General features: G+C 45.0%; 1 protein-coding gene across 1 annotated transcript in view; it reads right to left on the bottom strand.

The window, feature by feature from the left end:
* Positions 1-25,850, bottom strand: part of RARS1 (arginyl-tRNA synthetase 1) — a 165,360-nt gene that overhangs the window by 88,537 nt on the left and 50,973 nt on the right. The window contains exons 6-7 of the mRNA XM_040344670.1: positions 22,176-22,297; positions 14,327-14,447 (exon numbers count right to left, since the gene is read on the bottom strand). Coding sequence (XP_040200604.1) covers positions 14,327-14,447; positions 22,176-22,297 — 243 coding nt within the window. The remainder of the gene's footprint in view (positions 1-14,326; positions 14,448-22,175; positions 22,298-25,850) is intronic.

Below are 25,850 nucleotides of genomic sequence, written 5' to 3'. Positions count from 1 at the left end.
TTCAGTCCTGGCAGCCTTAATAGCAGCAATATATACTCCCCGGGTGGACGCCTTGAACGCATCCCACACCATGTGTCCACCCGCAGAGCCTTCATTTGTCTCCCAGTACTCCGTTACATGACCAGAGACCAGTGACTCAACTGATGGTTCATCTACCCATCCCGGGTGCAGCCTCCAGAGTCTCCGACCGCCCCCACCGGGACGACTCAGTGTCACCTGTAAGGGAGTGTGATCCGAGAGTCCCCCGGCCAGGTAATCAACATCCGTCACCTGCGGCAGGAGGGCCGGATTTGCGAAGGCAAGGTCTATACGGGAGGAGGAGGAACTGACGTGGGAAAGATAGGAGTAACCTCTCTCACCAGGATGTTTCCACCGCCATAACTCCTCCACAGCCGCAACATCCGCCCAGTGCCTGAGGTCGAGGTTTCGCGCCCGATTGGGGTTAGAAGTATCCAACCCGTAGTCCAATACATTGTTGAAATCCCCAGCCACCAGCAATTTTAATGGGCCAAAGGTGGCAATCTTCTCTAAAACCAGATATAATACCTCTTTGTTGAAGGGGGGAGGGATGTACACATTAGCTATGGCCAGCAGCTGGGAGTCAACAGTGAGAACCACAATAACATATCGCCCGTGGGGGTCTGTCACAACATGTTCTATATTACATTGCAGTTTCTTGTGTAACAGGATGACCACACCCCTTGCATACGAGGAATAAGTGGAGTGTACCGCTCTCTGTATCCAGTTCCTATTCAGGGAAAGAGTTTTACTACCCATCAGGTGGGTCTCTTGCAGGAGAACAATATGTGGGTTTAGAGATTTAAGGTACTGTAGAACTAGGGATCTTTTGTATTTAGAGTTTAGACCGCGGACATTCCACGACACTAGCTTAATATCATTCATCAGGTGGGGGGAGGCAACATGTTAATGCAAGGTGAATCAAGCATACGAGGAGAGAGGAAGCTGGACACAGAGAGCCATTGAATAGTATATCACAGCAGTTCAACAGAGTGTGACACTTAGAGCATTGCACATTGTACAGTGTAGCACATATGGAGCGAGGCCCAAGGGCCAACAGGGGGTGGAGGCACAGAGTCAGATCCTCATATAGAAAGACAGGGGAAAGGCAAAAAATGCCTGGGAAAAAAAGGAAAAAAATTAACAACCAAAAGTTAAAACAAAAAAACGTCATTAAAATCCCAACGCCCTGTTTGCTCCAGGCGAACCAAACTAAAAAACGGTATTACCGCCGGAGAAACTTTATACCCAAAAACTTAGAAATCAGGTGTGAAACGTCTCAACAGTTCATCCACTCCAAGAGAAAAAGTAAATGAAAAACAAAAGTTCCCAGGGGTTCCAGGGAAACACAGAGAAATTTCAAACCGTGCTTAACAGTACCTGTTGCTCCTGTCAGGAACGGATGCTTGACCACGCAGAATAGTCCATCCATCATTAGTCTACAAAGTTCAGCAGCCAAGAGCAACCGGAGTGCAGTAAGGAGGTACTGCGGCAAGGAACCACTGCTCCCAGCAAGGGCAATCTTGATGAGGTAAGTAACTTTTCCTCCCTAGGCCGACTGCGCCGTCACCCAGCCTCCACAGGCCTCTAGGCCATCGAATCCAGCCAATCCACCGCCTCCGCCGGAGAGTCAAAAAATTTTGCAGAGCCCCTATGGATCACCTTTAGGCGGCTAGGGTAGAGCATGCTATACACTAGGCCTTTTTCCCGCAGGCGACGACGGACATCCGTAAAGGAGCGCCTTCTCTTCTGCAGCTCCTGGGAGAAGTCAGGATACAAATGAATCGCCGCATTTTCATGCTTCAGCTCCGGGTGTTTTCGGGCCTCTGCCAGGATCATGTCCCGGTCCCTGAAATTCAGGAGGCGGACCAGGAACGCACGCGGCCATGCACCCACAGGCCTCTTGCCGGTGGGGACCCTGTGAGCGCGCTCCACTACGTAGACAGGGGACAGATTCCGCAGGCCCAGGAGTTCTTTAAAGAATGTCTCCGCAAATTCCACCGGGTTGGCTCCCTCTGCGCCCTCTGGGAGCCCAACCACCCTGACGTTGTTGCGGCGGAGGCGATTTTCGGCGTCTTCTGAACGGGCCATTAGGACCCTGACCTGCTGTTGCAGCTCCCCAACCGAGTGAGCGGTGGAGGCCACCGTGTCCTCCACCACAGATATGCGGTGTTCTGCCTCTGACATGCGGCCTCTAAATTTGTCCATGTCCTGCCTTATCAGCCCACATTCTATGGCCAGGGTGTCAATCTTACCCTCCACGGAGGACTTGCTGTCCGCAATGGCCGCCAGGATCGCGGCGGTGGACCGACCTCCCAACATCCCCGGCGGGTCCTTCTCTTCCATCTGCGGTCCCTCCAGGTCCAGCGACTCGAGGTCCGCCATCCAGGATTCTGTTTGCGCTGCCCCCGAGGCCGGGAAGGATGGTGAAGGCGGCAAGATGGCCGCCGCGCGCGTGTTTGGCGGTGGGCGCCGGGTAGAAGAACTCACCGCCTTCTTGGCCGAGCCGCGCTTTCCAGTCATCGGGAGGACCGGGGCTGTCCCCCGGACAGGAGGAAGAAGCTTGCTGAGCAGGATGGCACCCTAAGGTAAGGATGGAGACGGATTCAGATCACGGATGGCAGGAGCACAGGCAATGCACGTCCGTCTCGCTCTACATCCCGGCCACGCCCCCCAAAGCAATGCTTACAATGAGGGGAGGGAGACATCTTCCCAAGACAAAAGGATTTAATTTAGAGATATACTCAAATCATAATAAATCCAACTTAGTTGAGAAAAATAAATTTAAATTTTAAATTTTACTCAAAAGGGAGCCCCCGGACTCCGAGGGTCTCAAACTGCAGCCCGCAGCACTGCCTGCCCAAAGGCTGTATCAGTATTCCTTCTTACGTCCAACTGGTAGAACCTTGTAAACGTGTGGACAGAAGACCAGGTTGCCGCCTTGCAAAGTTGAGCCATAGAGATCTGGTGGTGTGCTGCCCAGGAGGCGCCCATGGCCCTGGTAGAATGAGCCTTTAATGATAACGGAGGAGGCAACCCCTTCAAGCCGTAGGCCTGAGTGATTAACTGTTTAATCCACCTCGAGATGGTGGATTTTGCAGTTGCCTGCCCCTTCTTGGGCCCATCCGGTAAAATGAACAACACATCTGTTTTCCGGATCTTCTCTGTAGCTTTAAGATAGGCCTTCATGGCCCTGACAATATCCAAGGTATGCAGCAACCCTTCCTTTCTGGAAGTAGGTTTAGGAAAGAAGGATGGTAATACCAAATCCTGGTTTAGATGAAAACTGGATATAACCTTTGGTAGGAAGGAAGGATGAGGGCGGAGAACGACCTTGTCCTTATGTAAAATAATATATGGTTCCTTACAGGATAAGGCTGCCAGTTCCGATACTCTTCTGGCGGAAACTATGGCGACCAAAAATACTAACTTCCTTGTCAGTAAAACCAAAGGAATTTCAGCCAACGGCTCAAAAGGTTGTTTCTGTAAACTTGACAGAACAAGATTTAAATCCCACGGACAAAGCGGGGATTTAACTGGAGGATTAATACGCAAGACCCCTTGAATGAAGGTCTTAACCAGCGAGTGGGTGGCCAGCGGCCGCTGAAACCATACTGACAAAGCTGAAATCTGTCCTTTGATTGTGCTTAATGCCAGTCCTCTACCCACTCCTAGCTGGAGAAAACTTAATACTCTATCGATGGTAAACTTACGAGAAAGCCATCGCTTGGACTCACACCAGCCTACATAGGCCTTCCAGACCCTGTAATAAATCACCCTAGAGACCGGTTTCCTGGCTCTGATTAGGGTAGAGATTACTTTCTGAGACCGACCTCTACCCCTGAGAATCAGGGATTCAGCTTCCAGGCCGTCAAATTTAGATGCCGTAAGGCAGGGTGGAGGATCGGACCTTGCGATAGCAGTACTGGCCGTAGAGGAAGAGTCCAAGGGTCTCCCACTACCATCCTTAGGATTAGTGAATACCATGCCCTTCTGGGCCATGCTGGAGCTACCAGGAAGACTGGTATGTGCTCCACCCTGATCCTGCGCAGCAGGCGGGGTAGTAACTGGAGCGGGGAAAATGCATAAAGAAGTTTGAACTGATGCCAAGGGCAAACTAACGCATCGGTTCCGCAGGCCCTGGGATCCCTTGTGCGGGACATGAACCTGTCTAGCTTCTTGTTGAGTCTCGATGCCATGATATCCACGTCCGGCACTCCCCATTTCTGGCAGAGTGTCTGAAAACCTGTGGATGCAGAGACCACTCCCCCGGCAACAGAGTCTGGCGACTTAAGAAGTCCGCCTGTAGGTTGTCGACTCCGGGAATGAATATAGCCGATATGCAGGGCACATGGGCTTCTGCCCACAAGAAAATCAAGCTCACTTCTTTCTGAGCGGCTTGACTCTTGGTTCCCCCTTGGTGATTTATATATATGCCACCGCCGTGGCATTGTCCGATTGTATTTTCACCGGGAACCCTTGTAGTTTGGACGTCCAAGCCCTGAGGGCTAGTCGAGCAGCTCTGAGCTCCAAGATATTGATGGGCAACTGCTTCTCTGCCGCTGCCCAAGAGCCCTGGCGAGTGCAACCATCCAAAATTGCTCCCCAGCCCATCAGGCTGGCGTCTGTGGTTACTATCTTCCAGGTCACAGGACTGAAAGTCTTTCCCTTCAGGAGATTCTGAGGGTTTAACCACCAAGCTAGACTTTGCCGCACTCTTGGTGAGAGTGGCCAAGGAATTTCTAAGGCCTGAGGCCTCTTGCTCCAGGCTGACAGGATGGCTGCCTGCAGGATGCGAGTGTGGCTCTGAGCGTACGGAACCGTCTCGCATGTGGCCACCATCTTGCCTAGTAGCCGCATACATAGGCGAACAGTTGGCCTTCTCTTGCTTAGAACCATTTGTATTAGCTCTTTGATGGCCTTTAATAGGGGTAGAAACACCCTCTGTTGTTCTGTATCCAATCTCATGCCGAGATAATCCAGCTGCCTTGTGGGCAGGAATGCTGACTTATCTCGATTTAGGACCCAGCCGAACCTCTCGAGGTACTGAACCGTGAGGGCCACTGATCTTTCCAGGCCAGGAGACGAATGGTCTACGACCAAGAGGTCGTCCAGGTAAGCCAGGACCGTGACCCCCTGGATCCTTAGATTGGCTAGGATTGGGGCCAGGACCTTCGTGAATACCCGGGGGGCCGTAGCCAACCCGAAGGGGAGCGCCACAAATTGGAAATGACGCTGAGCCACCGAGAAGCATAGAATACTTGATGTGGCTGAAAAATTGGCACATAAAGGTAAGCATCCTTTATGTCTATGGACGCCATGAAGTCGTCCTTCTGGAGCATGGCGACAGCTGACCGAATAGTTTCCGTCCGGAATGAGCGGACCTTTAGATACGCATTTACTCCCTTTAAGTCCAAAATTGGCCTGACATCGCCGTTGGGCTTTGGGATGATAAACAGGTTGGAGTAGAACCCCAATCCCTGTTCCCGGACTGGTACTTCTACTATCACCTTCTGGCATAGCAGATGATTCAATGCCGCCATCAATGCGGCTCCTTTCACAGGGTCGCCTGGTACTCTTGACTCCTGGTAATGAGGAGGAGGGAATTTTAGAAATTCTAGCTTGTAGCCCGTGGTCACGGAAGACCGTACCCAGCAGTCGGGAATGGTGGCCTCCCAAACCTCTGCAAAGAGACGCAGCCTTCCCCCCACCATCGTGGGTGGGGGCGCCCCTTCATAGGGCCGACTTGGGGGCTGGCTTGCGGTACCACTGCTTCTTGCCCCCAGTGGCTTGGCCCTGCGGCTTATTGTTAATGCCTGATCTTGCAGGAGGCCGTCGATACTGTTTGGTATTAGAGGGCCCCTGCCCCAGGGAGGGCTGGCGCCTAAATGCGGGCCCTCGGGCCTTCTTCTTGACTGGCAAGAGAGTGCTTTTGCCGCTTGATATAGTCTGAATATATCTATCCAAGTCTTCTCCGAAGAGACGTCCTCCATGGAAGGGAACCCTACCAGGAGTTTTTTGCACGGGGGCTCAGCCTCCAAATTCTTCAACCATAAGAGCCTTCTCATATGGATTAGAAATAAGGATAAACGTGACGCCTGCTGGATGGAGTCCTTGATAGCATCCACCGTAAAGCGTATAGCCCTGGGTATATCCAAAATTCCTCTGCCTGCTGGGCAGGGATAAGTTTAAGCATTTGCTTAGTCTTATCTGATAATGCTTGGGCCACTCCAATAGCAGCCACAGCGGGCTGAACTATCGCCCCTGCTGAAGTAAAGGAGGCCTTAAGTAATGTTTCCAAGCGTTTATCAACCGGATCCTTAAACACCTGTAAGTTTTCTACAGGACAAGTTAAAGATCTGTTCACACATGAGATGGCTGCGTCCACAGTAGGGACAGCCCATCTCTTTGAAAACTCTTCCTCTAAGGGTTACCTGTCTGGCTTAGCCCAGTCCTGAAAAATCAGGTCCTTTAACAAAGGATGTACCGGGAATACCAAATTGGCTTGGGGCGCTTTCAGGGAGCCCAATGAGGATACCGCGGAGGCCAGAGGCTGAGGCACAGGTATCTTAAAAGCCAACCGCACCATATCCGTTAGGGACTGAACCCACAGTCTTTCCCTTTTGGTTTTTTAACCGTTTTAGCGTTCTTAGCGCTACCTGCACCCTTAGGAGCCATAATATACAAATTCTGAGGCACTCCGCTAGTATACAACTGACTGTAATAGCTGGAGAAAATACACATATAATCAAATACATGTGAAACAATAGGATAGGGTAATGTTAGAGGGACTCCAAACCTCCCATAACCTATAAAAAGGGAAAAATCAATACTGAGCCCCAAGGGCTTCAACCAGAAAAAATCTTTTTTTTTTTTTTTGTCTGGTATTGACCCCCTAATGCTGGGCTAGGTGAGCACCCTAAGTGTTCAAAGGCGCTGCTTAGTACACAGGCTTGAATGCAAACTTTTAAGCCAGAGGCTCCTTAGTAAGGTGTACTTCCCACAACTGCCACCGGGTGTCACTGTGCCAGAAAGCTCTGTCAAACCTTCCTATGCTGTAGCCAGCATCGCTGCTCCGTGTCCCCTCACAGCCTTTACAGACTGAACAGCCCTCCAGGATTTATCCTCCCTGTGTGCAGGGGGGAGGAGCCGTCCGGCGTCAACCGCCCCCTCCCCGCGGCGTCGCACAGATAAGTAAAAGCGCGCGCACGCGCGCGCGTCAAACGCCGCTAGGGGAAGCAGGAAGCCATGTGGAGAGGAGACACCAGGACCTTAGACGCTGGAGCAGCAGACACAGGTAAAAGGGAAGCTTTAAACTGTCTCCCTAATGGTATGGTTCCTTCTCTGTGGAACACCCTGCCCAAAAAAAAAGGCCCTCCTTGTGACAGAAGCAGCAGCAGCCTACTAGCCCAGCCAGGGGAACTATACCTGGGTGTTTTGAGCCATCCCGTTTGAAAACTTTGTGGTTCTCCTTTGCCCATGCACAGAGGCATAAATAGGCTGCCCAAGAATCCCCTGTAGGAAGCCTACTGACAAACCAAGTTCCGTAGGCCCCCTGCTTACCTTTCCACGCCGCAGGGTATTGCTCTGCAAGAGGCCCAATCTTCACCCTTCACCGTGGGTATGGTCATAGACCTTCAGGGACTGGGGTCTTAAAAGAACACCACAACCTGGACCTATACAGCACCACTGGCAACAGGTATTCTCTAGGTTAGAAACCAGACCTGGGACCCAGGGTCCAGCCCTCCAAGGAGAGGCATTATAGGCAAAACCCCATCCACGAATTGGGGCCCGGGTACCGTCCACTTTGGCTATGAAGCACCTTGGACGGATCCGGTCAGCTGGCCCTGGTCCCAAGGACTACTACAGGCACAGCCTCAACGTGCACCAACACCTAAGACACTGGCGAAAAAACTGAGGTACTCCTCCTATGGGAGGGGGTTATATAGGGAGGGGCACTTCCTGTTTGAGATTGCCAGTGTCCATCACCTGAAGGTACTCCATATAACCCACTAGTAATGAATATGCCGCTCTGTGTCCCGTGATGTACGAGAAAGAAATAAAAAATTATTCTGTAGATTGAAAAGTCTGTAGTATTGTCGGCAACTCCCGTTGCATGATACGGGACCGAGGCTGTTGATACGGCATCTGTCCTGTCACTCAATTGGTTACCGAGTATAAAGATTCCACACTACGTGAATGGGTACGCTTCCTGATGACGTAAATCTTACGAAACGTACGTCGAGGCGTACACCATTCACGTACGACGCACTTCTGGGTCTGCTGGTTGTCGGCGCTGACACGCGCGCCGCCTCGCATGCAACGCTGTTTACAGCATACCGCAACGGAGACCCTCTCTAATCTACCTGACTTTGAGATATGCCTACAGCCTCAGTGCTGGGATTGTGGCACCTGATCCGGTGAGCAGCCATTTGGCTAAAGTTTTTATGTATTCAAGTTCTTAATAAAAGGTATCACACTATTGTGGTCTTTCTCCCTGGTATATGCATCACCAAACCGACTGCAAGATTCGAGTTTATCACATGGGACAGGGTTCCCCAAAAGCGCATTTGACTTCTTTTTAGTTAAAGAGTCAATTGGAGTTGGTAAGGAGCCATCCTTTACTTGATCACGTTGGGTGTTTTATTTTATGGTGAAGGCTTTGTGAGCATGGATTGTACCATCCAGCAAATCAACAAATATTGCATATATCCTGTGTGCATCTTGGCAATTATTGGATACACCTGGTTTTGAACTTTAATACTGTTCATCTTGCTCAACTGTTATTGGTTATTGATGGACTTTATACACATAAATGCACATGTATTTATTTATTCATATATTTTTTCCACATATGTTAAGATTTAATTTATATATATTGTATATAGCACCCCCTACCCCACCTATTTCACATTATCACGGTTCAGATACTGTTATAGGGAGGCTGCTTCCAAGTTGTGATAGAAATGTATTATATTTTATTCACATAATTTAGGTTTATGTTATCTCAGTGGTAACATTCAAATCTTGCTCTGTGGCGCGAACTTATATCAATTTCATAATGGAATAGTTGCCAATGCAGAGCATACTAAAGGCTACCCCAAAATATCTTCCGCTGGCGAGTCCTGCCGTCGAACCAAGTCCCGCAGGCCCCCCATCTTACCTGCTCCATGCTGCAGGGCATTGCATAGCAAGAGGCCCAACCTTCCCCCATATCCGTGGGTATTGTTCTAGACCTTCAGGGACCGGGGTCCTGGAAAGGAACACCACTCCCCTGGACCTATACAGCATCCTGGCAGCAGGGACTTTTGGACTTGAAAAGACCAAAGCTCTGGAACCCAGGATCCAGCCCTCAGATTAGAGGCATTATAGACAAAGGACGTAGAGGCATACCTATTCCGTGACCAACACCTAAGACACTGGCGAAAAAACTGAGGTACTGCCAGTATGGGAGGGGGTTATATAGGGAGGGGACTTCCTGTCTGAGAATGCCAGTGTCCATCACCTGAAGGTAGACTCTATAACCCACATAGTAATGGCTATGCTGCTCTGTGTCCCGTGATGTACGATAAAGAAAGGGGGGGTTCCCCTGAGTGGACTTTTAAGGCACTAATAATATTTCAAAATATACAGGATATTGAGAGTAAAAAAGGTTTTATTCACAGTTGTACATATTCATCAAAAAAAATAATAATATTAAAATTAAAATACAGAGTTCCAAAGATTGTCACCATATAGGTAAATACAAGAAGAAGAACCTTCTTTACACCCAACGCGTTTCGGGGTAACCTTCTTCAGGGGTGTGTAGAGAAGGACAATTAGTTAAATAAAACCTTTTTTTACTCTCAATATCCTGTATATTTTGAAATATTATTAGTGCCTTAAAAGTCCACCCAGGGGAACCCCCCCCCTTTTTCTTTTCTCATATTTACTGGATGTGGCACAAGCATACACTTGCCATTCACCCTCCTTTCTTCTGTGGAAGCATCTGCAATATAAGCAACGGCTTCATTGAAGATGAGGAGCGAATCTAAAATGTCCTCTCCTGTTCTGAGTACTTTTAACTGCTTCAACCAGAGATCTAGTGTTCTGGCTATACAGGTGGATGCAATGGCTGGTTGAAAACGAGCTGCACCTGCATCCCATGTCTTCCTTAAATAACCTTCTGCTTTCCTATCCATGGCATCTTTTAGTGCCCCTGCATCTTCTAAAGATCGGTATGATTTTCTAGCCACTTTGGATAGCGCAGCATCTAGTTTAAGACATTTTTCCCATAATGCAGAATGCTCTTCCTTAAAATAATTTTTTTATTTTTTAGACTGCTGGGAAGAAAAACTTTCTTCTTCAGTTGCCTCCACTCCTGGAGTATGGAGTCTTTCAGCGCAGCGTCCATGGGGAATGTTCTTGCCTGTTTTGATTGCAAGCCTGTGTAGAGTTTGTCATGTATGGACAGATTCTGGCTCTTCTTTTATTCTAATTCCAAAGTATCGTATATAATTTTTGGTGATCCGTTTTGTCTGAGGGAAAAAATGTTTTTGCATACGACTCACTTTTTCTTCTCTAACTTTTCCCTCTTCCGAACTGGAAGCTTCACTGGAGTTATCCTCCAGTTCTTCCATCGCACTCTGTTCCTCTAACACCAGTATGGACATGGGGGCCTGGGGTGCTGTATTAGCATTTGAAGCGCTGGATAGAGACATATCTAATAGTCCTTGTTCTTGCAGAGACAATCTAAATGATTTAAAGGCTTTGACCATCTCTGTATTCATGGAATCCAGTATTTTTTATTTAGCACATCTAAGCAAACTTGACAAAGAACTTTTTTCCAAACAGATGACAGTTTATGTTTGCAAGAGGCACATTTCTTTCTGGGAGCTTCCCCAGGGACCGCTCCATCTTTCTCTTCATGGCACTTGCCCTGCAAGGAACAAGCAAACACTGAGCGGTAAAGAAATTTGCCAGGCGCAACACCATAAAATGCAAAAGGGAGAGAAGGAAGACCGCCTGTGACCCCCACACCTTGCAAGCTGTTCAGTGTACAAAACTAAAGCCACCACTAGTGCCCATCCACCAGTGTCCGGTAACACAGCTGATGACCCTCAATCACTCGCTTAGCTTAGGGCCAGGATCCGCATGCGTCCCCCTGTATTTAAACTAATGTGGAATGTGAGAGTAATGTTGTCCCATTGTTGCCTGAAATAAGATTCTAATTGCTCAACAGTTCTGGGTCTTCTTTGTTGTATTTTTCAAATTTAAGGTGGGACTAATATTTTCAATTAGTGAAAGGTCTGGACTGCAGGTGGGCTAGTTAACCGCTTCAGCCCTGGACCATTTTGCTGGCCAAAGACCAGGCCACTTTTTGCAATTCGGCACTGTGTCGCTTTAACTGACAATTGCGCGGTCGTGCGACGTGGCTCCCAAACTAATTTTTTTCCCCACAAATGGAGCTTTCTTTTGGTGGTATTTGAAAAAAAATATATATATTTTTTCTACTTTTTACTATAATAGATATCCCCAAAAATTATATTAATTTTTATTTATTTTTTGCTCAGTTTAGGCAGATATGTATTCTTCTACATATTTTTGTTTAAAAAAAAATCGCAATAAGCGTTTGATTGGTTTGCACAAAAGTTATAGCGTCTACAAAATAGGGAGTAGTTTTATGGCATTTTTATTATTTATTTTTTTACTAGTAATGGCGGTGACTGCGACATTATGGCAAACACATCAGACACCATTTTAGGACCATTGTCATTTTTACAGCGATCAGTGCTATAAAAATGCACTGATTACTGTAAAAATGACACTAGCAGTGAAGGGGTTAACCACTAGGTGGCATTAAAGGGGTTAAGTTTGACCTAGGGAGTGATTCTTACTGTTAGGGGGCGTGGCTACCAGTGACACGCCACTGATCACCGTTCATGGGAATGCCTTGTTTACAAAGGCATCCCCCTGTTCTGCCTTTGCCGACCACAATCGCGGGCCGCTGGGAACATCGAGTTCCCGGGACCTGCGAGCACACTCGCGAGGCATGCGGCGGGCGGCAAATTTAAAGGCACGTACAGGAACGCCCATGCCATGTTGTCGACATACATCTGCGTGCGGCGGTCAGCAAGTGGTTAAGCACCCAGACTCTCTTACTATGAAGCCATGCTGTTGTCATAGATGCAGGATGTGGTTTAGCATTGTCCTGCTGAAATATGTAAGGCCTTCCCTGAAAAAGATAGTGTCTGGATGGGAGCATATGCTGCTCTAAAACCTAAAATCTTTCAACATTGATGGTGCCTTTCCAGATGTGCAAGCTGCCCATTCCATATGCACTAATGCACCCCCATACCATCAAAGAAGCAGGCTTTTGAACTGAGCGCTGATAAGCTAGAAGGGTCCTCTCTTTAGTTTGGAGGACGTGACAGTCATGGTTACCAAAAAGAATGTCAAATTTCATTTGTCTGATTCTCAGAATCTTTTAATATTATGAACTATAGAGGACAATATATTTAAGGTTTTTGGAAGTTTACGTTGAGGAACATTATTCTGAAGGTGTTCGACAAATTTTAGACGCAGCATTTCACAGATTGGTGAACCTCTGCCCATCTTTACTTCTAAAACACTCCGACTATCTACACTAAATCGTGTTACCTGCTGCCAATTAACTATAATTCATTACAAAATTATCTTCAGGCTCTCTTGTTAGTACCACTTACTTTGCCAGCTTTTCGTTGCCCTGTCTCAATTTTTTTGAGATGCGTTGCTGCCATAAATTTCAAAATGAACTTATTGCTAAATTTTCTTAGATTTGGTCACCAATCCTCAAAGATGTTAAATTGGAGTTCAGAGAAGGGCAAAAAAGCTGATAAAGTGGATAGAGGACCTCTGCTATGAAGATTAATGACACAGATTACAATGGGGCGTGTGGCTCTCGTTCTGGGGCAATGTCATATGAAGTCGTCCCAGAATGTCAGCTCTGGCGTGTTGCACAGCGACCGCGGGCGTGCTGTGTTGCTAGGACAAGGCACAACCCCTGATCTCTGTGATCACAGAGATGCCAGTCACATGAAAACATGGAGATACCGGAAATCGGCACTCCTCGCCTCACACTGACAGTGTGCCGATCAGCGGCATCTACTCGCCGGGGGACATCTACACATGTAATCAGGGCACTAATCATCAGTGCCCCGATTACATTATAGCACCAAAAATGCCAGCAATCGGTGACCATCAGTGCCACCAATCAGTGCCCATTAGTGATGCCAGTCATCGCTGGCTATCAGTGCTGCCATAAATGCCCATCACTGCTGCACATCAGTGTCGCCCATCATTGCCACCCATCCGTGCTTGTCAGTGCCACCTAACAGTGCGGCATATTAGTGCCTCATCAGTGCCACCTAATCAGTGCCCATAAGAGCTGCTAAATCAGTGCCCATAAGTGTCACCTCATCACTGCCCATCAGTACAGCCTATCAGTGCCCCCTCGTCAGCGCACATCAGTGAAGGAGAAAAATTACTTATTAAACAAAATTTACTGGCAGAAAAATAAATTTGTATTTATTTTTTCTAAATATTTGGTCTTTTTTTTGTAAAAAATTTAAAACCCAGCAGCGATTAAATACCACCAAAAAGAAAGGTCTATTTGTGTGAAGAAAATGATAAAAATTTCACATTAGTTATAGTGTAGCATGATCGCGGAATTGTCATTCAAAATGTGACCGCGCTGAAAGCTGAAAAATGGCCTTGGCAAGAAGGGGGTGTAGGTGCCCTGTATTGAGGTGGTTAAGAGGGGCTATAATTACTACAATGTACAAATATATTAAAGGTAAGTTCAGTAACTGTAAAACAGCTTACTCGAAAGCTCTTGAAGAGGACACAGCCATGACTTGAAGTTAGAAGAAAAGGTTTAACAATTTGTGGTAGAAAGGGTACTTTACTGTTAGAGCAGTAATAATATGAAACTCTCTCCCCCAGAAAGTGGTTCTAGCTGAGAGTGAACTTTTAGATGTTTTCCTCAGAAAGCAGAATACACTGGACTAGGGAATGGTTAGAAAACAAAAATCGCACACATATTTTTTTTTTTAAAACTTATAACTATGTAACAAAATACATGTATGAATGCTACTCTGCCAGTATAAAACATTTGCCAAGAAGGATAATGGTATTTATGTGTGACAAAGAGCAGAGGGCAGGACTGTGTGATACAAGCTGACAATAAGACATACAGACAAGTATTCAGAAACCAATGGGGGAAAGTGGGAAGGGTTAAACAAATTTGAGCTACACCCAAAAATACATACATTTTATGCGAACAAAATACCTTATAAAAAGACTGGAGGTCTCCAATAGGTGGTGAGACAGACAGATAATTGGGGAATTTATCCTTAAGATGAGCTATAAGCATGCCAAACTGAGTACCCCAATCACCTAAATGATTTATCCTAAAGAGAGAGGGAGAAAGCGAGTTAAAGAGACAACTGAAAATAATCATCCAGGAGTTATGCGGCACAAATCTTTAGCAATTTTCAGCACAAACGTAAAACCCATTCATAATAACTATATTAACAGGAAAACTGGCACCATATGGAAAACACTGGCAACACATGGACTTTCTCACTGATGAATGCATGACAGTGAGCGAATATACGTTTAATAATTTATTTATAGTAAATCTAAACATAAAGGAATTCTCATAGAAGGTATAACATTGTTTATGGTATTTAAAAAGCTATTTTCAGTCTTTTTAAATCTGTAGCTTTCTTTATCTGCTAATTGTGCCATGAAGTCCTTGTTCAGGCATGTATTCCTATGGGGTGGCAAATGCCCCACAATTGTGCTTCCTGCACTGTCACCCTGTTCTGTCACATGCTAGAGAGATGGAGACTACAAACGGGACATTACAGAAGCATAGTCCACTGCTGTCACTACTTGGAAACCTGAGAAACCATAGCTGCTTGCTATAGGCAGGAGGGAGGGGCCAGGAGTGCCGGCGGGGACCTGAGAAGAGGAGGATCAGGGCTGCTCTGTGCAAAACCACTGCACAAAGCAGATAAGTATAACATGTTTTTTTTTTTTTTTAAACTGCCTTTAATTTCGCTTTAAGACTACCTGCTGGGTAGACTAGTATACTGATGACAGTGGATGATTGATCACAATCAAAGTCGATGGCTGAAAACAAAAAAACGATGAAGAAGAAGATTTGATTTTTCCAACATCTTACCTGTAAAATCCTTTTTTTTGGAGTACATCACAGGACACAGAGCCGGTTATAGTCATAACTATTTGGTTTATACGCCACCTATAGGTGAATGGACACTGGGACATCCTTCCCTATATAAGCCCTTTCAGACAGGAAGTACTTCAGTTTTGTAACAAGCAATAAATTCCCCAAAAGACGTGAGAGACCTCTGTGTCTTGTGATGTACCCCAAGAAAAGGATTTTACAGGCAAGATGTAGAAAAAATCCAATGTTCTTTATCGCACATCGCAGGACACAGAGCTGGTCATATTCATAACTATTTGGGACGTCTTAAAGAAATGCCCTTGAGTGGAGGGAGACCCCATTGACAAAAAACTGCCACCAGAGAAGGACCTACTCTGCAGTTTTTATTATGCTGAGGTCAGTATCTTCCGTGGTTTTAACATGCATCTGGTAAAAACCCTGTGAATTTATGAACCAAAGTAGTGGCCTGGCAAACCTGAGCCACTGATGTCTGATGGTGGATTGCTCTAGATGAGCCCACACACCTGGTAGAGAAGCTCTCCCCAGCAAGGGTGGGATTTTGCCCTTTTAAACCATAGGCTTAAATCAGGGTTTGACAAAGTTGCTTGGAATCTAGGAGCCAGCTACAAAAGTTAGGAGCCAGAAAACGCGACCTGTCCTGCCAAGCTTGCACGCAGAAGCGAACGCATACGTGAGTAGCGCCCGCATATGTAAACGGTATTCAAACCACACATGTGAGGTATCGCCGCGATTGGTAGAGCGAGAGCAATAATTCTAGCCCTAGACCTCCTCTAACTCAAAACATGCAACCTGTAGTATTTTTTAAACGTCGCCTATGGAGATTTTAAAGGGTAAAAGTTTGTCGCCATGTTTGTGACATGTTGGGTATCAATTTAGTTGGCGTAACATTATCTTTCACAATATAAAAAAAAATTGGGCTAATTTTACTGATGTCTTATTTTTTTGTTTAAAAAAGTGTATTTTTCCCCCCAAAAAGTGTGCTTGTAAGACCGCTGTGCAAATACGGTGTGACAGAAAGTATTGCAACAACCACAATTTTATTCTCTAGGGTGTTAGAATAAAAAAATATATATAATGTTTGGGGGTTCTAATTAGAGGGAAGGAGATGGCAGTGAAAACACAGGGGAAGCACCATTAGTCTTGTCATGCCAACGGCCACCACAAGATGGCGCCAGATCACAGAAGGAAGCATAGGCCTGCAGAAGGCCTCAAAGCCGCGGCCTCAATTACCGGCCGGCACGGCCCAACGCGATCGCACGGCGGGGGAGGTGGGAGCGCATGGAGACACAGGATGGTCCTGTGTCTCTGTGCGCCCCCACCTCGCGATCGCGTTAGGGCGCGCCCGGATTTTGTCGAGCCCTGCTGTAGAGGCATTATCGGATTGAACCGCTGTAAAGGCATTATCGGATTGAACCTACTCGTCCAATAATCCAGACCAAGGTGTATTGTCCAAAAGCTTTAAGATATTAATGGGCAGTATTCTCTCCGGTGGAGACTAAGTCCACTGACCTGTAGCCACCTTCAAACTAACTGAAGGGACTGGCATCAGTGGTTAATATCTTCCAAACCCCTGAAAGGAAGAATTTCCCCTTCTCTAGATTATAAACCATCAACCACCAATCTTAGCTCTGCAATACCCCGGGAACAGAGCCCTCTGGCAATCCCAATGCCTGGATCTCACGTTCCAGACAGAGAGAATGATCCTCTACAAAAGACCTGGAGTAGGACTGTACATAGGGAACATGCTTCGACCCAGATACAACTACCTCCTGCAGAAATGTATCAAAGGAAATTCTGGAACTGACTGCTTCCTGAGCAAAGATTATTGAGGTTTACGGAGATTGACACCGTCCTGTGCCTTCAGCAAGTCCAGCACTAGGGCAAGGAGCTTTGTGAACCCTCGAGAGCTGTGGCCAGCCCGAAAGACAGTCATTAAATGAAAAAAGACAACCTTCTACTGCAAATTGCAGAAACCTTTGATGAGCCTGGAAAAAAGCAAACACATGAAGATATGTATCATTGATGACTATGGACCTCAAAATCTACCTCTTGCAGAGAGATTGTCACACATTGCCTGTGTGTCTCTCTCTCTCTCTGTGCCTGTGTGTCTCTCTTTCAGCCTGTGTGTCTCTCTCTGCCTGTTAGTGTGTGTGTCTCTCTCTCTCTCTCTGCCTGTGTGTGTCTCTCTCTGCCTGTGTGTGTGTCTCTCTCTCTCTCTCTGCCTGTGTGTGTGTCTCTCTCGCCACACGACTATTTACGTCCGCAAAATGGCAGGGACAGGCAGAAGGGCGTATATATACGTCCTTGCCTTCTAGCGGGTGGGGGGTCCGATCGTGACCCCTCCCGCTGCGTGCGGCGGGCGGATTCCCGCGGGGAGCGATCCGGGACAACGGCGCGGCTATTCGTTTATAGCTGCTCTGTCGCGATCGCTCCCCGGAGCTGAAGAACAGGGACAGCCGTATGTAAACACGGCTTCCCCGTGCTTCACTGTGGCGGCGTATCGATCGAGTGATCCCTTTTATAGGGAGACTCGATCGATGACGTCAGTCCTACAGCCACACCCCCCTACAGTTGTAAACACACACTAGGTGAACCCTAACTCCTATAGCGCCCCCTGTGGTTAACTCCCAAACTGCAACTGTAATTTTCACAATAAACAATGCAATTTAAATGCATTTTTTGCTGTGAAAATAAAAATGGTCCCAAAAATGTGTCAAAATTGTCCGAAGTGTCTGCCATAATGTCGCAGTCACGAAAAAAATCGCTAATCGCCGCCAATAGTAGTAAAAAAAAAAAAAAAAATTATAAAAATGCAAAAAAACTATCCCCTATTTTGTAAACGCTATAAATTTTGCGCAAACCAATCGATAAACACTTATTGCGATTTTTTTTACCCAAAATAGGTAGAAGAATACGTATTGGCCTAAACTGAGGAAAAACAATGTTTTTATATATGTTTTTGGGGGATATTTATTATAGCAAAAAGTAAAAAATATTGCATTTTTTTCAAAATTGTCGCTCTATTTTTGTTTATAGCGCAAAAAATAAAAACCGCAGAGGTGATCAAATACCACCAAAAGAAAGCTCCATTTGTGGGGGAAAAAAGACGCCAATTTTGTTTGGGAGCCACGTCGCACGACCGCGCAATTGTCTGTTAAAGCGACGCAGTGCCGAATTGTAAAAACGCCTTTGGGCATTTAGCAGCATATTGGTCCGGGGCTTAAGTGGTTAAAGAATAACTAAAGGTAAACATTATTTTTAGTTTTGGATAGAGTGGAGGAATCAGTACACCGGGCAGGATTCTTTTTACAACTGTGTCCCTGTTCCTGAGGTTCGCTCATTTTATCCTGTTTACCATATTACAAAGAGTGAAAGTAAAAGAAATGCCAAAATGTTGGGTTGTCACCAGAACAGGAATATAGGGGAGATCGTTCAATCAATGTAGAACCTGATGACAACCAGGAATTCCCTCACACCTCCTGTTTTGGCTATGACACACAGAATGTTATTCTAGTAAAGCAGCGAGTCAATCGCTGGTGACAACGACCACTTTTTTTTCCAGAAGCGTTGAAGTGACGGACAAAAAAGGGCCTTGTAAGGGTGTTTCCTTAGTCAGACTGTGTTCAAATTCCTGATTATTTGGACTCATCTTGGGCTTTCAAAAAACTGATGTTAGTAGACATGCTACAGTCAATAGTGGCTGACTTCCAAACTAAGTGCCTCAAGCTCATTCAGCTTGAATCAAGCTGTCAAAGATTATCAGAATTTTACTCACCCACCTCCCCCCCTTTTTTAATCATAGCACAAACAGATATAAAAAAGCACATGTTTACAGTGCCTTGAAAAAGTATTCATACCCTTTGAAAATGTTCCACATTTTGCCATGTTACAACCAAAAACTTAAATGTATTTTATTGGGATTTTATGTGATAGACCAACACAAAGTGGCACATAATTGTGAAGTGGAAGGAAAATGATAAACGGTTTTCAATTACTTTCTTTACAAATAAATATAAAAAAATATATAAAAATAAAGTGTAGCATGCATTTGTATTCAGCCCCCCTGAGTCAATACTTTTTAGAACCAACTATCACTGCAATTACAGCTGCAAATCTTTTTATGTATGTCTCTACCAGCTTTGCATATCTAGAGTGAAATTTGTGTCCATTCTTTGCAAAATAGCTCAAGCTCTGTCAGATTGGATGGAGAGTGTCTGAACAGCAATTTTTAAAAATTACACAAATTCTCAATTGGATTTAGGACTGGGCCATTCTAACACATGACTATGTTTTGATCTAAACCATTCCATTGTAGTTCTGCCTATAGGTTTAAGGTGGTTGCCTTGCTGGAAGGTGAACCTCCCCCTCAGTCTCAAGTCTTTTGACAACTCTTAACTGGTATTCTTCTAAGATTGCCCTGTATTTGCCTCCACCCACTTCCCATCAACTCTGACTAGGTTCCCTGTCCCTGATGAAGAAAAGCATGCCCACAACACAATGCTGTTTCACGGTGGGAAAGGTGTGTTCAGTGTGATGCACAGTGTTCGTTTTACACCACACATAGCGTTTTGCTTTTAGGCCAAAAAGTTAAATTTTGGTCTCATCTGACCAGAGAACCTTCTTCCACATATTTGCTGTGTCCCCCCACATGGCTTTTTGCAAACTGCAAATGGGACTTTTTTCTTGCCATTCTTCCATAAAGGCCAGATTTGTGGAGTGCACGACTAATGCCGCGTACACACGACCATTTTTAATGGTCTAGAAAAAACAATGTTTTTTTCAACCCGATAATTGTTAAGCCTGTCTTGCCTACACACAATTGTGAAAAAAAAAATGCTATAGCAAAGCGTGGTGACGTACAACACGTATGACGGCACTATAAAGGGGAAGTTCCATTCGGATGGCGCCACCGTTGGTTGGGGCTTCTTTTGCTGATTCACGCTTTTCAGTCTTCGTGCTTTTCAGTCTGTTACAGCGTGATGAATGTGCTATCTCCATTACGAACGCTAGTTTTACCAGAACAAGCGCTCCCGTCTCATAACTTGCTTCCGAGCATGTGCATTATTTTCACGTCGTTAAAGCCCACAAACGACCATTTTTTACGACGTTAAAAATGACGCAAAAATTCAGAGCACGTTCTCAATTTTTGATGGCCATTTTTAACGTTACGAAAAATGCTCTGGAGCCCACACACGATCGGTTTTAATGACATAAAAAAAAAATAAAAAAATTCACATCTCGAAAAACTGAATAATGGTTGTGCTGTGGACAGATTTTCCCACCTGAGCTGTGGATCTCTGCAGCTACTCCAGAGTTACCATGGGCCTCTTGGCTGATTCTCCGATTAATGCTCTTCTTGTCTGGCCTGTCAGTTTAGGTGGACAGTCATGTCTTGGTAGGTTTACAATTGCACCATACTCTTTTCCATTTTTGTATGATGGATTGAACAGTGCTCCATGAGATGTTCAAAGCTTGGGATATTTTTTTATACCCTCACCCTGCTTTAACCACTTCAGCCCCAGAAGAAATAACCCCCTTCCTGACCAGAGCACTTTTTGCTATACAACACTGCGTCGATTTAACCGAAGGTCGTGCGACGCTGCACCCAAACAAAATTAACGTCCTTTTTTCCCCCACAAATAGAGCATTCTTTTGGTGGTATTTGATCACCTCTGCGGTTTTTATTTTTTGCGCTATAAAAAAAAAACTATATTTTTTACTTTTTGCTATAAAAAAATATCCCCCAAAATATATAAAAAAACAATTTTTTTCCTCAGTTTAGGCCGATATGTATTCTTCTACATATTTTTGGTAAATCGCAATAAGCGTTTATTGATTGGTTTGCGCAAAAGTTATAGCGTCTACAAAATAGGGGATATATTTATAGCATTTAAAAAATAAAATAAAAAATGTTTTATTAGTAATGGTGGCGATCTGCAACATTATGGTGGACACATCGGACACTATTTTGGAACCATTGTCATTTATACAGCGACCAGTGCTATAAAAATGCACTGATTACTGTGTAAATGACACTGGCAGGGGAGGGGTTAAACACTAGGGGGCGATCAAGAGTGATTCTGACTGTGGGGGGGTTTAGAGATCACTACTCCCGGTGACAGGGAGCAGAAGATCTTTGTCATGTTGTTAGGCAGAACAGGGAAATGCAGCTCCGTGACACGATTGCGGGACACCAGCAGACATCGAGTCAGCGGGTCCCACGAGCACAGTCAAGAAGCATGCGGTGAGCGCGCGCCCACAATTCCGCGATTTAAAGGGGACATACCTGTATGCCTATTTGCGCAGCCGTGCCAGTGTGCTGACGTATAGCATTGTGCGCTTGTCGGCAAGTGGTTAAACTTCTCCGCAATTTTATCCCTGGCCCGTCTGGTGTGTTCCTTGGCTTTCATGATGTGGTTTGTTCACCAAGGTTCTCTAACAAACCTTTGAGGGCTTCACAGAACAGCGGTATTTATACTGAGATTAAATTACACACAGGTGGACTATTTACCAATTAGGTGACATCTGAAGGTAATTGGTTCCACTACATTTTAGTTAGAGGTATCAGAGTAAAGGGGGCTGAATACAAATGCTCTCCACACTTTTTAGATATTTATGCGTAATGTTGAAAACCATTTATCATTTTCCTTCCACTTCACAATTATCATTATTATTACAATCGTATGTCTTTTTGAACATATGTACAGTTTCCAAAAACAGAATTTCAATGCTATCATTTTTGTAAACAAATGCCATGAAGTGACAAATTGCAACTGCAAAATATACAGAAAAAAAACGTAGGAAACATTTTAGAGGAACTCATAGTTTTTTTGCTGCTCAGCAGATTTTCACAATTCTTAGGTATTTTAAAAAGATATCCCAAGTATCACAGTCTTTAATTGGATAAAACACAAATATGTCTTACCTGAGAACATCGTGTCCGACAAACTCAAATAACCGGCATATACTGTCACCAATTATGGTAGAGCGTAGGTGGCCCACATGCATTTCTTTGGCAATGTTTGGAGAAGAAAAATCAACAACAACCTGGAAGAAAAATAAATGATATTAGTGCTTGTTCACACTCAACCACATGCCAGCATGACTGCGGCTCGTTAGACTTCAATGGAAGAAGTTTAAATGATTCAACTCCTCTCAAACTCGACATGAGGCTTCAATTTTGAAGTGAAGCAACGCTACCGCTTCATGTTTTGATAATGTGAACAGCACTGTGTGCGGTCCATAGTATCAGTTGCATAGGCGTTTGAGAGTGTTGGAAAAGTTTTTTTTACAGGGAGTGCAGAATTGTTAGGCAAGTTGTATTTTTGAGGATTAATTTTATTATTGAACAACAACCATGTTCTCAATGAACCCAAAAAACTCATTAATATCAAAGCTGAATATTTTTGGAAGTAGTTTTTAGTTTGTTTTTAGTTTTAGCTATTTTAGGGGGATATCTGTGTGTGCAGGTGACTATTACTGTGCATAATTATTAGGCAACTTAACAAAAAAAAAATATATACCCATTTCAATTATTTATTTTTACCAGTGAAACCAATATAACATCTCAACATTCACAAATATACATTTCTGACATTCAAAAACAAAACAAAAACAAATCAGTGACCAATATAGCCACCTTTCTTTGCATGGACACTCAAAAGCCTGCCATCCATGGATTCTGTCAGTGTTTTGATCTGTTCACCATCAACATTGCGTGCAGCAGCAACCGCAGCCTCCCAGACACTGTTCAGAGAGGTGTACTGTTTTCTCTCCTTGTAAATCTCACATTTGATGATGGACCACAGGTTCTCAATGGGGTTCAGATCAGGTGAACAAGGAGGCCATGTCATTAGTTTTTCTTCTTTTATACCCTTTCTTGCCAGCCACGCTGTGGAGTACTTGGACGCGTGTGATGGAGCATTGTCCTGCATGAAAATCATGTTTTTCTTGAAGGATGCAGACTTCTTCCTGTACCACTGCTTGAAGAAGGTGTCTTCCAGAAACTGGCAGTAGGACTGGGAGTTGAGCTTGACTCCATCCTCAACCCGAAAAGGCCCCACAAGCTCATCTTTGATGATACCAGCCCAAACCAGTACTCCACCTCCACCTTGCTGGCGTCTGAGTCGAACTGGAGCTCTCTGCCCTTTACCAATCCAGCCACAGGCCCATCCATCTGGCCCATCAAGACTCACTCTCATTTCATCAGTCCATAAAACCTTAGAAAAATCAGTCTTGAGATATTTCTTGGCCCAATCTTGACGTTTCAGCTTGTGTGTCTTGTTCAGTGGTGGTCGTCTTTCAGCCTTTCTTACCTTGGCCATGTCTCTGAGTATTGCACACCTTGTGCTTTTGGGCACTCCAGTGATGTTGCAGCTCTGAAATATGGCCAAACTGGTGGCAAGTGGCATCTTGGCAGCTGCACGCTTGACTTTTCTCAGTTCATGGGCAGTTATTTTGCGCCTTGGTTTTTCCACACGCTTCTTGCGACCCTGTTGACTATTTTGAATGAAACGCTTGATTGTTCGATGATCACGCTTCAGAAGCTTTGCAATTTTAAGAGTGCTGCATCCCTCTGCTAGATATCTCTCTATTTTGGACTTTTCAGAGTCTGTCAAGTCCTTCTTTTGACCCATTTTGCCAAAGGAAAGGAAGTTGCCTAATAATTATGCACACCTGATATAGGGTGTTGATGTCATTAGACCACACACCTTCTCATTACAGAGATGCACATCACCTAATATGCTTAATTGGTAGTAGGCTTTCGAGCCTATACAGCTTGGAGTAAGACAACATGCATAAAGAGGATGATGTGGTCAAAATACTCATTTGCCTAATAATTCTGCACTCCCTGTATATATCTATTGTGTGACTATTTATGGGAATGTAGAATTTTCTGTAATGGCTTCTGAAGACACGTTGCTTTAGCTTGAAAATTTCTATTGTTTGAAGTTACTTCCTTAAAAAAATCAAGCTTTGCTACAAATTGTAAAGAGGCACTGAATTGGCAATAAAAGCTGTTTGCGTCATAAGCTACCGGTGGTCTTTTAACCAATAGTATTCTGCCTGTTGACTATAAAAAGGGTCATACCTCGTGTCTGGGTATGACTTCTGCTTTTTCTCTTAGCATGTAAGCGCATCCAATTGTACTAGTACATTTGAAATAAAATATCTTGCTCCTCGAACACTTGAAGTTTGACTGATCACAGGGGAAGAATTATCCTAACAGAGAGGCGTTAAAAACACCCGCTTTTAATGGCAGTGTGAACTTAGTTTGCTGGGAAAATCTTTCTTAGCCCAGGTTCACGCTAGGCTGCAGGAGTAAAGCCCTGCGAGTTCAGATTTCACTCCCGCTGGTTAGTTCCGATTTCGGCCGCGATTAGAGAGACATCTGTGCAGGTTTCTGCACAGATGTCAATGTAAATCGTAGGCTGAAATTTACAAAAAGTAGTACAGAAACTACTTTTTGAAATCGGTGCAGCGCTGCAAACGTGGCGTCGCACCAATTAGGTAGGTGCCATTGCCGGCAAATGCCGCCGATTTGACATGTCAAATCGCACCAGTGAGGACCAGGGCTTAAAGTGTATCATCACCCCTAAAAACAAATTCTTTGCACCTGGCCCTAGTCCCCTCTTTCTCCCACACTAGGATGACTTTTTATTTCAGGGTTTCAAAACTTTTTTGTGCTGTAGGGCAGCACTTTCTTGTTTCAGGTCTTGGAGTAAATGACATGTGCTTGACCCCACATGTGGGCAGATGGGCTGAAGGGTTTTGGCTATTCAGATCTCAAAGAATTGCAGAGACGTGAACAGAGGAGCCACCTAGATGACACCCTGTACAAAGGTCTCTATCAATAAATAAGAAGGCAACAATCTCTGGATCAGGATGGAAAGAGCAAGAACCTGACCTTTGAACGCTTGCCGACCGACTCACGCACTTTTACATTGGCAGAATGGCATGGCTGCGCAAAGCAACGTATATATACGTTGCTTTGAATTTCGTGCTGTGTGGGAGCACGCATGTTGCTGCTGCGAGCTCCGTGACCGTGCCCGTGGGACCCGCAGACTGGAAGTTGTTCGCCGGTGTCCCGTGATCGTGTCGCAGAGCGACAGAACGGGGAGATGCCTGTGTAAACAAGACATCTCCCTGTTCTGCCTTGTGACAGGACACTAATCTTCTGCTCCATCATCTGGAGCAGTGATCAGTGTCGTGTCACATGTAGCCCAGCCCCCACACAGTTAGAATCACTCTTTTTATAGCACTGTTCGCTGTATAAATGACAATGGTCCCAAAATAGCGTCAAAAGTGTCCGTCATAATGTCGCACTCACAATAAAAATTGCTGATCGCTGCCATAACTAGTAAAAATATATTAAATAAAAATGCCATAAAACTATCCCCTATTTTGTAGACGCTATAACTTTTGCGGAATCCAATCAATGAAACGCGTATTGTGATTTTTTTACCAAAAATATGTAGGAGGATACGTATCGGCCTAAACTGAGGGAACTATATATATATATATAATTTTTTTTTTTTGGGGGGGGGGTATTTATTATAGCGAAAAGTGAAAAATATTGCTTTTTTTCCCCCCAAAATTA

Source organism: Rana temporaria, chromosome 3 (assembly GCF_905171775.1).
Source record: "Rana temporaria chromosome 3, aRanTem1.1, whole genome shotgun sequence".
Lineage (NCBI taxonomy): Eukaryota > Metazoa > Chordata > Amphibia > Anura > Ranidae > Rana > Rana temporaria.
This window is presented reverse-complemented; position numbering and strand designations above follow the sequence as displayed.